Source organism: Condylostylus longicornis, unplaced genomic scaffold, assembly GCF_029603195.1.
Source record: "Condylostylus longicornis isolate FDR11 unplaced genomic scaffold, ASM2960319v2 ptg000006l, whole genome shotgun sequence".
Classification (NCBI taxonomy): Eukaryota; Metazoa; Arthropoda; class Insecta; order Diptera; family Dolichopodidae; genus Condylostylus; species Condylostylus longicornis.
Genome location: NW_026577975.1, coordinates 5,100,131 through 5,116,397, shown reverse-complemented (window position 1 = coordinate 5,116,397; position 16,267 = coordinate 5,100,131). Strand labels below are relative to the sequence as shown.

Here is a 16,267-nt window from a genome sequence, read left to right as displayed (position 1 = left end):
AAAAAAAATAATAGAAAGAATAAGTAATTTAAAAAATAAAGAAAATAAATTTTGTTTTTTTTTTAATTTTAATTTTTATATTGAAATTCAAATGAAATAAGAAAATGAAAGGCAGTATTAAATTTTATCTTGTCTATGGAAAATTATTTCAAAAAAATCTTAGAATTAAAAATGGCTAGCCAAATATATTAGAATTTTAAACAATTAAATTGTTAATTTAAAAAAAAACAATTGTAAAGTATCCGAGAACTTTAAAAAACTAATTAAATAATTAATAAAAATAAACTGCAAATTTCATGAAATCAAATTTGTTGAAATTTAATTTTAAAAAAATTATGTTTTAATAAAAATTTACAATAATTATAAACCATTTAAATTTCAAATTTCTATTAAAAAAATTGTTTTTTAAAAGTTCCAAGAATTTTTAAATTATTTTGAAAAAAAAAAAACAAAACAAAACTAAAAACTTAATAGGAAAACTTTGTGTTTTTCATAAAAATTAATAAAAGACCTAAGCGAGAAACTTTATTAAAATTGCAATCTGCGCTTAAACTACAATCCCATAACTTTATTAATGCAATTTCCAACATATGCTGACCGCAGAAACAGAGAATCCTATCTACATACTGGACATATTCAAGTAGATTTAGAGAAGACAAAAAAAGATTTATTATTTAATACGAAGAATTAAGAAAAATCAATTTAATCAGAATTAAATTTTATGAATATTTTTATACAAAATACAATAGTTAAATATTAAACTAAAATATGAATTTAATTAATGAATGTATAATTTGCGGCAGCTTATTTTTCTCTTTTAAAAATTTAAATAAATTATACAGATTATTAAAATTAAATTAATTATTTTATGTTAAAAATGTAAAATAAAGATTTTGAAATGAATTTAATGAATGTGATTTTAATGCGACTTTTTAAATGAAATTTTTTGATGTGAATCAGAAAAACGCAATTATCATTAATTTTTTACTAAAAACAAATAATTTTTAAATGAAAACGTAATCGAATTATGTTGTATATATATTGTAATTAATGTATATAAATTGTATATAAATTTCTTATTTTTTTCTTTTTTAAAATGGGTGTAATTATTGTGAAAGTGATTTTTTTTTTGTTTTTTAATTTTAAATATAGTGTAAATATTTTTAAAGTTCAGAGTGATTATAAAATTTTAAATAACACAACTCCTATAAATGTGATGAAACATTTTTTATGTTTTTTTTTTTGTAAGGTTTTCTTTTTTTTTTTTTTGCAATCTTTACTAAATCTAAAAAAAATCTAATATTCTTTTCTTGTTTTTTATATATATATAATTTTTTTTTTTTCGTGATATAAAAATATTTCAAATATAATTTTAATTATTCATTTATTAATTTAGAATTAATTTTATTTCTAATTATTTTTTTTTTTTTCTTATTATTTCTAATAAATCTTTTTCAGTTTTTCTATTTTTTCTAAATTTTCTGTTACGGCTTTTTTATTTTTCTTTTTGTTAGATTTTTTATAATGTTATTAATGAGTGAAAAATTTATTTTTAGAATAAAATGTTCGGAAATTAAATTTTTGTGGGTGGGAAAAGTGGTGATAGCAGTTAAATGATTTTTAATTAATAGATTTATGTATATTTATGTTAATTATTTATAAATTAATCCAACTAACGATTGTAATTAGAATAATATTGAAAATGAAGGCCAAATTTTATATATATTTTTTTTTTCTTTATAAATATTATGTAAATACAAATATATGTATATATACAAATTCATATATACAAGATATAAAATATATTATATTTTAATAAAATATAATTTTAAATGAACTTCTTGTATAAAATTATTCTCCAGTTGAATTCAAACTCAATTTTGCTTTGATTTTAATCGAAACATATTTATATAGGTGATTTAATAACATATAATTTGTTTATAATATAATCATATTTATAATCTATTTAGAAATATTAATAGTTTACAATATTATTATAAATCTGTGGGAAAAATAAGTATCCAAAAATTATACAAAACCCTATTAATACACAATTCAGCTTTATTGTAATTGCAAAATTACGAATAGTTTAATGATAGTAAAATATAAATTTAATCTTATGTCGACTTATGCTACTTTTTACTTTCACCACAGAAATCAAATTAAAATCAAATTGATTTTATCAAATCAAGCTGAAATAAAAATATAATATTTATCTTATCATATAATATTTATGTAAATATGAATTTGTATATCTATATATGTATTTAATCAATATATTTGTTTATAATTTATATAAACGACTTGATCTAAATCTTAATTAAAATAATTTTTTTTCTCCTATTTAATTTTATTTTCTTGTTTCATAAAAACTTTCATTCATGCAAAAAAAAAAACCTCATTCTCTTATTAATTTAATTTTTTTTACTTTGTATATAAATAATATAATTTAATTGAAGAAAAGAAAAAAATATTCTAATTCTAGCTTATAAAATAAGTGAATTTGAAATTTAAAAAATAATTTGTAAAACATTTTCTTTCCACATTATAAATAATATGTGTACTTTTTTTTTCATATTTCATATTATTATCAATTTTGTTAAAAAATTTTTTTATAATATTATTATATAATATACTTATAAAACTAAACTGACATTTGGTATATTATTACGACTATTAAAATTACCACCATTATTATTAACATTTGTTATAGTATTTATGATATTATTATTTGCCGATATTGTTGTAATTGTAGTTCCAGCTGGTATTCTTGATGTAGCTGTCAATGATGCTAATATAGATGATGCAGATGGTGAAGTTGTTGATGTAAACGTAGTTGGTTTATTAATTTTTAATAATTTTGAATATCGGCATTGTGGATTTAGGCACTTACATGTGAAATATCTCTGTTTAACGGACCAAAATTTATCACCATAATCGAAACTAAATATAATTAATAAAGAAAAAATTAATACCACAAAATCACAATGAACAAAATTCAATAATATATTTACCATAATTCTTCACCATTTGATATGTCTTTTGATGCAAAAAATGCTATTTTTGGAAACCGATAGTCTTGATGATCATAATATACTCGTACGGGTACAATATTTGGTAAACAAGAATGATTAAAAAATCGTGTTAAATTACCATAAAAATTCGCATCAATACAATGTTCAGATGCACCTAATTCAAAAAAGTAACTATCATCTGTACGACGATCTGCTTCTAAATCTGTTAATATTTCACCAATATATTCAGCAATAAATGAACCTTTTGGTATATTAATAAGAGTACGAACACCCCAACCTTTGGATCGTTCTTCACATTCGAAAACTTGTAAAGGAATTTTTATTCCATTTTGTACAACGCGATTTTTGCAAGATAGCTACAAAAAAAAAATCATTTTTGATATAATTTATTAAACTAAAATTTAATTTATTTTTTTTTTTAAATTTATTACCTTATTACATCCACAAACATCATTGCATTCAAATATCATGGCTGGGTCATCAAAATTAAATTCTCCAATCAATCTACCCTCAGGTGAATACCAATTTTGTATTGATATCAAACTGCATTGACATTGATCCGTACTACAGCTTTTAAAATTAATTAAAAAACAAAGTTGAGATACAAAATTAATTTTTTTCATTAAATTAATACCTGTCATTGCAATTGCATACACGCATTTGTGATATCCTCTGATCAATTTGTATTGAATTTTGTAATAAAATTGATTTTGTAATATATTTAAAATCGGGTAAGGGTAGCTCATCTATTTCACTGTTTGTTGAAACACTAGCAGATGATGATGCTGAAGTTGAATCTTTTATATGATGATCACGTTTAACTACTTGTATTGGATTATTTTCACGTCCATTTGAAATATCACTGCATGCAATTTTATTTTTCAATCCTGTTGAACCAAATGAACGCATTTGCATGTTAAAACCAACAGCTCTAGCACATTGACCTGTAGAAAACAGACATTACGTAATTAGATGCAAAATCTGATTTGCAACTATCATTTTTTTTTGTGATATTACACTTACTGTCTTCGCTATCTATGCAATCATAAGGCAATTCACCAGCTTTATTTTTAACCATTAAGTCTGCTCCGTTTGCTATTAGCATTAGGCAAACTCTTGTACTTGATGTTCGGCAAGCGATGTGCCTTAAAATGTATAAATTCATTTGTTAAAAAGTGGAAATTTTATTAATATATTTTTTCAACTAACAGTGGAGTATCACCAGTGATATTTTGAATACTGCAATCAATGTTCGAACGTAAAAGAATAGATATCGTATCTACATGATTAGACAAAGTTGCCCAATGCAAAACTGAATTATTTTCTGCATCACATATATTAGGATTGGCGCCATAATTTAATAATAAACTACAATACAAGTAGTTCGTAAGTTACATTTTCACAAAGTTATGTTTCATAAAACTTTATATTTTTTACCTAACAATTTCAGTAAAACCAAGTTCTGCGGCCCATACAATTGCCGTCCAACCACCATCATCTTGTGAATTGATAAATTTATCGAACTTACATATGCTTGTATTATTCTTATGATTTTCTACAATTAACTGTGCCGCTTCAACATTTCCCAATTTAGCCGCGATATGAAGACATGTCATCCCATCAGGACCCTTAAAAGTTTAAAATAAAAATTATCTGACATGGTCACGTAATCACTTAAATATATTAAGTTATTACCTTTAAAGTTAAATTTGCACCACATTGTATAAGTAACTTTAAAATATCAATTTTTTCCCCAATTATTGAGCACATCAAAGCAGTTCTTAATTCCTTGTCAACCAAATTCAAAAATTCACCAGATGATTCTCTGCACAACAATAAATATGCCATTTGAACTGTTCCGAAATGAGCGACTAAATGTAAGCATGTACCATTTAATAATTCTGACATTTCACAAGTAATGTCATAGCCTGATGCTGAAATTTTTTTATGTCAAAATTTTAAATACTTTACATTATGCTGTATTTACCTAAAATCTCAGCGACTCTTTCCAAGTCGTCATTGTTGACAGCATAAAACATATCACGCGAAGTGAATTCACTTGAGTTAGTTGGTGCCGTATTTGATTCCCTTACAACAACATTCATTACTGATTCAGGTATTAAATTTTCGAGCTCTACACAGACTGGTAATTTTCTTTTAGGTAATTGATGTGATTGTTGACCATCTGATACAGACATTTTTGCCGGCTTACTAAAAGTTTATAAGAAATTTTCGTTTTTATTACATATTTAACTAAATAAAAATTAAATTTTTACTTTAATACTCTTTGACTAGGTAAAAATACTGGTAATGTTTGACATTTCATTGTAACAATTGATGTTTTCTCTGGCGTATCCTGCCCACAGTGTGGGCATTTCAGTACCAATGTTGGACTAGTGTAGTTCGTTGTGTTTGATGGATCGTATGGACTATTCAAGATGAATTTTTGAGCACATTCTGCGTGGAAAAAATGTTTTTGTTGACAGAGAACAAATCTTCCCTGGGTACAAAATATTCCACAATTAGCACAGCAATTATGCGCCCTTAAACGTTTTAAATGATCGTCACACAAAATCATATAACCAACACGCTGACTAGGTCTAAGTAAATTCAATAGTTCACCAGACAATTGATTGCAACATCCAACTACAAATAAATTATAAATTATGCTGTAAATTAAGACGATGAATTGATAATATAAGTTCTTACCTTTTTGTTCTTCAATATTATCAATGGCACAACAATATGCGGTTCCAGGTATATTTCTAGTATAATAGTGAGAAGGTTTTTGACAAAAGCATATTAAATTTTCAGGCACATGAATTCTTGTGGCAATAACAACATTTGGAGGTACTGTTGTAACTACACTCTTTTCGTTATTACTATCAACAGGTTGGGATTGTATCAAACTTTCTTTTGGTTTAGAATGTTGAGAATCAGACATTAATGGAACATTTGTTTGTGAATTATTTTGATTTTTCCTTTTTCTTTGAATACCTCCACTTGTTATTGGTGTTATAGTAACGGAACCTGTAGTTGATATGGGAATTGGACACGGTGTTTTAATACTCGATGGTTTCAATAAATTGCTTATTGAATTATTCACATCATTTTGTTGAACAAATAACTGTTGCTTTTGATTCGGTTGAAGTTGCTGTGGAGGTTGTTGCTGCTGTTGTTGTTGTTGCTGCTGTTGTTGTTGCTGCTGTTGCTGTAGCTCTTGTTGTTGTTGCTGCTGTTGTTGTTGTAGAAGTTGCGGTTGTGATAGTTGAACTTGTTGTTGTTTAACCAAATTAGTCTGATCATTAGTCTTATTATTACTGTTACTATTATTTGTTATATTAGGAGCTGTTTTATTAGAAGAGGCAGCAGCAGAACTTGCATCTTTATTGTTTTCTCTACTACTAGTTGCTCGAATACGTAAAGTAACACTTGTTTTTCCAACATTGATTTTCTTAGAATTTGCTGGAACAAATTCATCTTCACCCGAAGATATATCTGATTCCGTAAGTTCATCTTTTGTATTTCTACGTAAACCCAATTTCTCGAAATGTTTTGTTTTCTGTTTTAGTAAACGACGTTGCTGTTTTCGATTTAATTTTTTATCTTCAGGTGAACGATTTAAATTTAATTTAGCTGCTTTTATTTCATTTAAGAAAGTTTCCGGATCTGGACAAGGTTTCTTTTCTGGTCTTGGAGGGTATACAATTGTTCGAGCTTGCAGTGTATTGCCATTCTTTTTTGAAAATAATTTTTTCTTAACATCATTTGCAATGGCTGTGTTTAATGAACTCCTTTCACTACAAACAGATGAATTTGTAGATTTTTCATTTGAACTTGTAACTGTTGATGATGTTATTATTGATGTACTATGTGTTAAATTAGTTGTTTCTTTATCTTTTTTAATGTTGCTATTGTTATTACCATTATTATTATTATTATTGTTTGATTGTTTAATTGATTCGAGTTCATTTGATTGCATTTCAGTACATGCTGTAATTCTTGCAATATTTTTTGCTTCAAATTCATATCTTAATTCATCGTTTTCAAGAATTTTCGGTGTTGGTTTTATACGTCTAAGAGGACGTTGTGATTTTAATGATGGAATACTGGTATTATTATTTTCTTTGGTTCCTTGTTTTGTTGTTATATTTTTTGATAATGATGTGATTGTTGTAGTTGTTTGTACTGATGTTGGATTTATTGTTACAGGAACAGTTGTTGCCGAAGTTGTAACTATTTCGGTACATGTTGATTCTGGTGAAGTATGTGGTGGTGAATTTATCTCTGTAACATTTGGTGATGGTTGTGGCGGTTGTACTTTTGCTCGTCGACCACGTTTTTTAGGTGGTGATTTTTCGGCTACCACCGGTGGCTGTGTACTTGCATTCTTCTCTACTTTTTCAACTAAATTGAATGATTTTTCTTCAGTTGGTGTTGGAATTTCTTCTTTAATTTCAGTTCCAATTGCAGAATCAGCTTCTTTTGTATCCTAAAATAATAATAAATAAAAATATATTATACTTTAGTAGGAAATTCATGTTAATTATAAAAAAAAAAATTTATTTTAAAGTTTCGCTAAATATTTTTTGCAATGTAAATATTTTTTTTTTTCTTATTTTCATTTAATTTTCCTCATTTATCGAAATAAACTTAAAAAATCCAACAAATACATATAAAGGAATAAACAAGTATTTTAAATTTTTCGTCTTTTTTTCTATTTTTTGTTTATTTGAAAATTTTAAATAACTAACATAACTAAATCTAAAATCTATACAGTATGTATTTCGAAATTAATTTAAAAGACCTTCAGTAAGTGGAAATGATGACAAAAAGCTTATCAAATATGAAATAAGTAAATTAAAAAGCTTTTATTTCGTGCATTTTATTTCAAAGTTTCAATAAACTTTTCGTCTTTTACTTGTTTTATATATAAAAAAAAAAAAGTAATTTTTTATTTTATGAATAAACCTTGATGATGTTAGAAGATCAAAAAATAAAAACAAGACAAGAAATTTTTTTTTTCTTTATTTTTATTTAAAATTAATTGTTGCAAAAATTGGAAAGTTTCAAGAAATAAAAGTAAAAAAAAATCAAAGGAAAAAATAAAATTACAGAAAACCTTTGAAAAAAAAATAAAAACTCTGCAAAATACCAACAAAATTATTTTAGATGTAAAAGAGTAAAAAAATATTTAGATTTTTTTTAATTATTTTTATGATTACTAAACGATTTTTCAAGCTACACAAACTGGTTTTGAATATTTTCTTCTTTTGTTGGTTATTATTTTATTGAAAATAAAGATTTTATTATAAAATTAATTTATCGCAATAATTTTCATTACAATATTCTAAAATTAAACATTTTAATATTTAAATTATTATTAAAAATTTTAGTTATTACAAAATTTTCTCTTGAAATATTTTAGAAAAAAGATGCTTATTTAAAGAGAAGAAAAAATATTTCCAACAATTTAATTTTTAATAAATTTAATAAGGATTTTTATATAACTTGTGCATTAAAATCAAAAAATATGTGAACGACCTAGTAAAAAGTTTTAAATTACAAAATAAAAAATTACAGACGATTGCAATGGTTTAAATAAATACATATTTAGTATTTTCTTTTCAATAATTGATTTACTGGTATATCTAAAACAAAAAAAATTGTGAAACGAATTAATAAAATAAATAAGAAAAATATTTTCGAAAAAATATTATTAAATTATGCACTAGAGTTCAGGATCGAATATATTTTAGTGTAGCAAAAAATATTAGTACAATATAATATCCGTCACAGATTTGCCCAAACTCTCAAATGTTAGTCTAAATTGCTGCTCTGTTACATGAAGACCCTTTCATTTTTTATTTAATTCTACACTGAATAAAGCTAAATATTAAATATTCCAAATTAATAAATTATGTTCTTTATGGAATTACCACATACCTGAAATGTATATTAGCTTTTTAAATTATACAAAAAAATAGCAAAAATAATTTAATTTTAAATCTTAAAATTAATTAAATAAATATTTCATTACATAAATATCGATAAAATTTATTTCATGTCACAATGTTATTAGACTCTTCTCTAAATATTTAAATGTAATAATGTTTTGCTGCAAAAATTTATAATAGGAACAAAAATTAGAAAAAAATTAATAATAACTACAAATGACTGTTTAGATAAGATAAAGTCTTAGTATAATATATGCTCCCTATATTTCTTAATTTGGTTAGATATTTTCATAATATGTACATAAGTATACAAAAATATATAAACATAAAATGAACAAAAAAACTCCTCATTTAGGATCAAAATATATTATATACAACATATATATATATATATCATATATATTTATACAAAGTATAATATTATGAAGGTGTTATCTGGATCTTATCAACAGAAGAAATATAAGAACATAAAATAATATGAAGAAAGAAAAAAATAACAAAAAACGGTCGAATAACTGAGAAGTCCGAGAATTACATATTTCCTACATACTTAAAATTATTTTATATTGTATATATAGAATATTATTGATACCAAAAACAAGATAAAATAATCATATAGCTTGATTAGACACTATATATGTGAATAAATAGATACACACACACGTAAAATTTATCTCCCTTTTCAATAATTATCTCGTTTGGTTTGATCGTTTTCTTTTTTTCTTTTAATAAAATAACTGATGATTCATCGAAAATTATTTTGTTTTCTGATTAGGAAACTTTCTTTTTTAAATTTGCATTTTTAATACTATTCTTTAATTACATATTATTTATGTGAAACAATTTGAAAAATCTACCATTATACTTGAATTAAAACTGAATTTTGATTTATTAATAAATTGCAGCACAATTTCCAATATCTTAAATAAATAAACAGAAAAACAGGGAAATTACCAATTTTTCATTATTTTAATAAGATGAAATTTGTAAAGTATGCAAATAAGAACACTTTTTGCAAAGAAACTTTTAAAATATCATACATAATAAATGTATATGTGTTCACATATCTGGTCATATACATCTATTATAAGAATTCTTAGAAAATTTGATAAAAACTATTTCATTTATATTATTAAGTTTTTTCATTATGCTTAATATATTTGTTTGATATCAGGATTCAAAGTTATAGTATGATGATCTAATATTTTCATCATAATTCAATACACCTAAATAATCCCATAAAAAAATTGAAAAGAAATCACAGAATTCTATTCCAAAGCAAAAAAATTTGCTTCAAACTCTGAAAAATATTTTAGAGTTTGAAAGCAAATTTTAAACAGTACTTAATTTGTAGGATTATTTCTCCATTTTGGTTGAACATTAACTCAATATATTGTGTTAATTCGGAACTGAAAGCCTCTTCAGTTTTTTTTTTAATTTGATTTTTTAAATAATTTTATTGGTTTCAATTTATCAAAAATTTTTTCAACTTTAAAACTAATACACATTCTAAATTGATGCAAAAAAATTCTAAAAGCAAAGTTTTTTAATCTCTGGGATGATTTAACAGTTTACGTACAAAAAACTCGAATTAAATAATTTACTGTATGGTAAAAATAAAATAGAATATATAAAATTCTTGAATTATTTTAAGAAGCCAATCAAATTCAACTAAAAACTTGAATAACATGGACAAAAATTATGTATAAATATTGGTGTCCATAGAGTTGTAAAATTATAATTATCAAAACTAAAACCGACTCTGTTCAGTATAAGGCCTTTAACAAAGCAACTGTTAACACTAACTCGAAAAAAATTATATAAGTAAATGTGAAACAACTATAAATATTGTTAACAATTGAGTGTTCAATTCAATTGTGAATACTCAAAAAAAAGCGGAAGAAAAAAAATGCGAATTAAAAATTGAATTCTATTAAAATAACAATAATCTCGACTGGAACAATATCCGTTCTTTTTAATTATAATTTTAATATGCCAAAATATCCATTTTCAACTTAATCTTTATGAGCTTAGAAAATTCATTTAAATATTGCAGTATTTAAAAAGGAAAATTTTTTTTTGCTTACATTATTAACTTCTTCATTATTATCCAATTTAACTTCCAATCTAGTGCTACGTCTAGTTTTATGTTTTGGTTGTTGTAATTGTTGTTGCTTAACATTATTACTACTATTATTAATATTTTGAATAATATCTGGATTTTTTATATCTAAATCTAATTTTTTAACATCATTATTTTCAGTAGATCCTGTTGTTGCTGCTGATGTTGTTGTTGTTGTTGTTGTTGTTATACTTGAACTTGTTAATGTTACTGATGTTGTTGTTTCCGTTAAGGCATTTTTAGTTTCATTTGTTGTTGTTGTTGTTGATGAATTTATTTCATTTTTATTACCAGTTATATAATTTCTACGTAATTTTTTTGGACCGCTTGTTGGACCATCATTACTATTATTATTATTACTTGCATTATCATTATTTTTCTTATTTATTGATTCAGTTGTATCTTCAATTGTATTTGTAATTGGAATTTTTTTAGATCTACCACGTCTACGTGGTTGTTGTTGTTGTTGCTGCTGTTGTTGTTGTGATTGATTACTACTATTAGTTATTGCATTTGATGTAATTTTTAAATCATTTGATGTTTCATTTGTTGATGTTGCTGTTGTTGTTGCTGTTGTTGTTACTGTTGTTGCTAATGTTGATGATGATGTTTCATTTGGCCTTGAACGCCTTAAACAACGTTCAGATGGTGATGGTTCAGAAGACTTTTTTTTTTTTTTGTTTTGTAGATTATTTTGGTGTCAAAGCATACATTTATAATTTATAATTTAAAAGAGAAAAAATAAAAAACAAGAAATAATAATTAGATAAATATGTAACCAACAAATAAGCAAGAAAAACAAAAACAAAATTAAAAGCTTTTAAAAAATATTATATAGGAAAACTTCATTTAAAAATAGATGAATCTATTAATATCTAATCAACTTTTTTTTTTCTGTTTTTGCTTTTCTTTTTATTATTTTTTATAAAGGTAATAAATGTAAATAAGAAAGTCTCCACAAGCACACCTCGAACAAAAAAAAAATTCTTTTATTTTTTTGTTTTTTTTCTTGCCCTTAATCCATTAAAAAAAAAAAAATTTTTCAAATAAAAATTCATTGTTTTATTTTCAATTTTAACTAAACTCACCCTTGTTCTTTTAGTTCCAGTTGTTAATATTGTCGCTGTTGTTGTTGTTGCTGTAGCTGTTGTTGACGTTGCTGTTGCTGTTGCCGTTGTTGTTGTTGTACTCGATAAATTATTATTAGTTGCAGGAATTAATGAATTTGTCGTATTAACAGATGATGACGATGTCAATGATGACGGCAACGAAGATGACGACGACGTACCACTTAATTTTTTTGTATTTATTTCATCTATTAAATTTTCTTTTTTTATTTCAATTTTTCCTTTTTCAATATCATTTATATTTTTATTATTATTATCCGAATTTTCTAAATTATTTTTATTATTATTTAAATTATTTATATCGTTGTTTATATTTTTACCAATTTTATCTATTAAATTATTACTATTACTAATATTATTTTCAATTTTATTATTTTCTTGAGATTTTTTTAATTGATCTGATTTCATATTATTATGATTTGTATTATTACAATTATTATTATTATTGATTTTATTATTTTCATTAATATTTAATTGTAAAGAATTATTTGCATCAATATTTGCATCTTCTTTATTTAAATTACATATTTTATTTGATGTTGTTTTAGTTGTTGTTGTTGTTGTTGTTGTTGTAGCAATTGTTGTTATTTTATTAGTAATACTATTATTAATACTATTAATACTATTATTACAATTATTATTATTAATAGTATTACTATTATTAACACCGTTTGTTGAATTTAATATTGAAATATTATTATTATTATTATTATTAACATTTATTGTTGTTGACAATGTTGATGACGATATTGATGATGATGATGATGATGATGATGTTGATGATGTTATATTATTATTACAATTTGTTGTTTGTCCGTCAACTTTCTTTCGACAAGCGTTTTGATTATTTTGCAAAGTTCTCCACTAAAAAAACAAAATAAATAAAACAAAAAGAAGAAAAATAAAATAATAGTAATAGTTTTGGAAAAAGAAAAAATTAAAAATTGTTGTTCATATTATAATATTATAGATTTTGAAAAAAGAATAAACACACACACACATACACAAACGAAAATTTCGTCATATTGAAAGAATTTCTAATAAAATTTGTAAATTGAAATTTTTCTTATTTTTTTCTTTTTCACACAAAATTTTATATTGTTGAAGGCATTCATTATAAATTAAAATATTGTTAATACAAACCTTTAGGGTCTTATCTTCATTTAAATCTAAAACTGAATTATCCGGTGCTGATTTGTTAAAAACAGATGACATAGATTCCAATAAAATTCCTAAATCTGTCATGTCTCAAGATGTCTTTTTCTTAAAATTGTAATTTTTTTGTTTTTGCTTTGCTTGCTTTTTTTTTTAAAAATATTTGTTAACTTTTTTTTTTGCTCTATTGTTGCAGCTAATTAACAATTAAAAAAAAAATTTAATTATAATTTCAATTTTTTATTTCCTTTTTCTTCTTTGATTTTCAATTCTTGTTTATTTAGACACTCAAAAATAAAACTAGGAAATTTTGAAAAAAAATTTTTTTTCTCTTAATTTCTTCTCATTTTTTTTTTTTTTTTTATACATTTGGCTCATTTTCACACTTCCATTTTATAATTAAATTTTTTTTTTTCTTTATAGTACAAATTTTGTTTTTTTTTTGTTTTACATACTTATATACATTTACACTATATAATAAAATTGAAATTTTTTTTTTTGGATTTGTCCTTAGCCTATATCTTAAGATAAAAAAAAAGAGAAAAAAAAAATTGGTAATAACACGAATAAAATATTTGTTTTTTTTTATTTCTTTATTGAATTTTTTTTTCCAATATCCCTCAACTGTGTCCAATAATGTAAGTATGTATATATAAAAAAACAAATTTTATATCCAACTTGATCGAAATGAAAGAACATGGAACAATTGTGTCTTAACATCACAAAAAACAGAAAAAACACTAACAATAAAAAATTCCTACCGACTTCAAGAGAGTGAGAGGAAAAAAATATTATAATAATAAGAAAAAAAAAAAAAAAAACAGAAACAAAAAGAAAAAAATAAAGAGTCTAAAAAGCTGAAGAAAAAAAAAATTTCCACCTTAATTTTTCTTTTTTTTTTTTTTTTAAGTTTTTCAACTTCACTTCTTTGAAATTTATTCAGACATTTATTATGACTTTTTTTTCATTGCACACATTTTTCGAATAATTTATTAAAATATATTTTCAATATTTCACTTTCTTTTCAAAAATATTTTTTTTCTAATTAGATATTTTTTTTTTATTGTCTTTTCTTTTCCTATAATTTTTTTTTTAAATGAGGAGCACAAAAAATTTATTCAACCCCATGATAACAAAAATTTACGAACTTTCAAAATTATATATTTTTTTTTTTTGTTGTTTTTCTTTCGTTTTTTCTGTTGTTTTATTGTTTTTCTCATATTATTTGACATTGGAGAGTTTTGTTTTTGTTGTAAACTTAATTTGTAATACAATAAAATGTCAAATATTTTGAGTTTCTTTAAAAATGATATAGATGTCAGTTGGGATGTTAAATTATTAGATTAATTTTTAACGAAGGAGAAAAAAATTTGTACAAAAAATGACAAGTTAGAATTTTTTTTTTTTTGTGTATTGTTTATTCACAAAATCAAAACAATGGATTTTTGTTGAATTTTTAAAAATTTTTTGTCTAATGACATCTTGATAAAATGTGTGTATTATTTAAACAAAAATTTGTTTGTATGTGCTTTTGAATTAGTTAGGCGGGTAGTAATAATTTGTATAATTGCATTTGGTTATTGTATATGTACAAAGCTTCACATATGTTAGTACCTACAATTTTATATTTATACCTGTTATTTGTTCTATGTACATATATAAATTTATTGTTTATGTACATATTTATATCATAAGTATGTACATAACACAGATAATTTCAAATAAAAACAAAAACATTCATTATATTTCCTTAATTATTAAATTCAATATAACAATATTGCCTTGCATTTCACTTTATCTCATACAGAAACAAAGTATTGTGGTATACAATATGTATGTGGAACATAAGTAGGTAAAATTTACAAAAACAAAAGTCACTTAAACCGTAAACAGATTATATGAAATTTTTACTTTTATAAAAATTGTTTAATTACTTCGTATAAAACCAAAACCAAAGCGGTATGCGGCAACGGCAGACAATTTTCATTGTGAATGTAGTAAAACAAGAGCGGAACTGCAAAATCAATTGCCACAAACATGGAAACAGATAATGCCAAAAACAAAATGTCTGCGGCAAATTAGGAATTAAGGATATTTTACCGCGGGGGGTAAAATTTGCGACGGTAATTTTGTTTAGTTCTTGGCAATTCGTGTATTCTATATGAATTTTGACATTTCGCAGCGGAAAATATTTTTTGTTCTACTTTCAACTTTACTTGGTGTTTTTAACTGCGAGATTGTAGAATTACAAAAAGTTTGTAATTTTTTTTTTTTTACAGTCAAATTGCAACTTTTAATTGTATTTTACTGTTGCAATAGTTTATTTCTTTACATGGTTATATGCCGTGTTAGTTAATTTGCGAGTTTTTCTAATCTCTTTTCAGCATTGTTTAAAATTTTTCAAATTTATTTTGTATTAACTTTTTTGTTATATGTGATAATCTTTTTTCAATTAAAGCAATATATGGTTAGATAATATTGTTGAAAGGCATTCAATTGCTGTACCTTTAATACATACATGTATACATTGTCCGTCAATCCGAGAACTCTGATTAGATTTATAATCTAACATGATTAAAATAAAAATAAATATATATACAAAGTGAAATAATCAGAATTATAAAGAGAATAAATCAGAAATCAATCATCATAATAGTACAGTTAAAGCTAAAATTATATTATAATCGTAATAGAAATCAAAACGCTTTCCTATTTCTTCTTAAAAAAAAACAAATTCCTCTTATCAAATTGGTATAAAAAACTTAATAACACATCAATTCTCTGTATTAAATTGTGAACACTAATTGTACCTCTATTGTGAATATTAAAATTGTTTACAATTGTGAATTTTATTTATCGTCAATATATTTT

General features: G+C 23.5%; 1 protein-coding gene across 1 annotated transcript; it reads right to left on the bottom strand.

Moving 5' to 3' along the window:
• Positions 1 to 2,589: 2,589 nt before the first annotated feature.
• On the bottom strand, positions 2,590 to 13,794 carry LOC129618379 (uncharacterized protein DDB_G0283357). Its single transcript, XM_055533136.1, is given in 14 exon segments — positions 2,590 to 2,943; positions 3,015 to 3,391; positions 3,467 to 3,605; positions 3,670 to 3,979; positions 4,059 to 4,180; positions 4,245 to 4,403; positions 4,473 to 4,663; positions 4,731 to 4,969; positions 5,023 to 5,247; positions 5,250 to 5,681; positions 5,745 to 7,527; positions 11,080 to 11,778; positions 12,203 to 13,105; positions 13,385 to 13,794. Coding segments are annotated over 14 exon segments (5,988 nt in total). The 5' UTR covers positions 13,487 to 13,794; the 3' UTR covers positions 2,590 to 2,636.
• Positions 13,795 to 16,267: the final 2,473 nt, after the last annotated feature.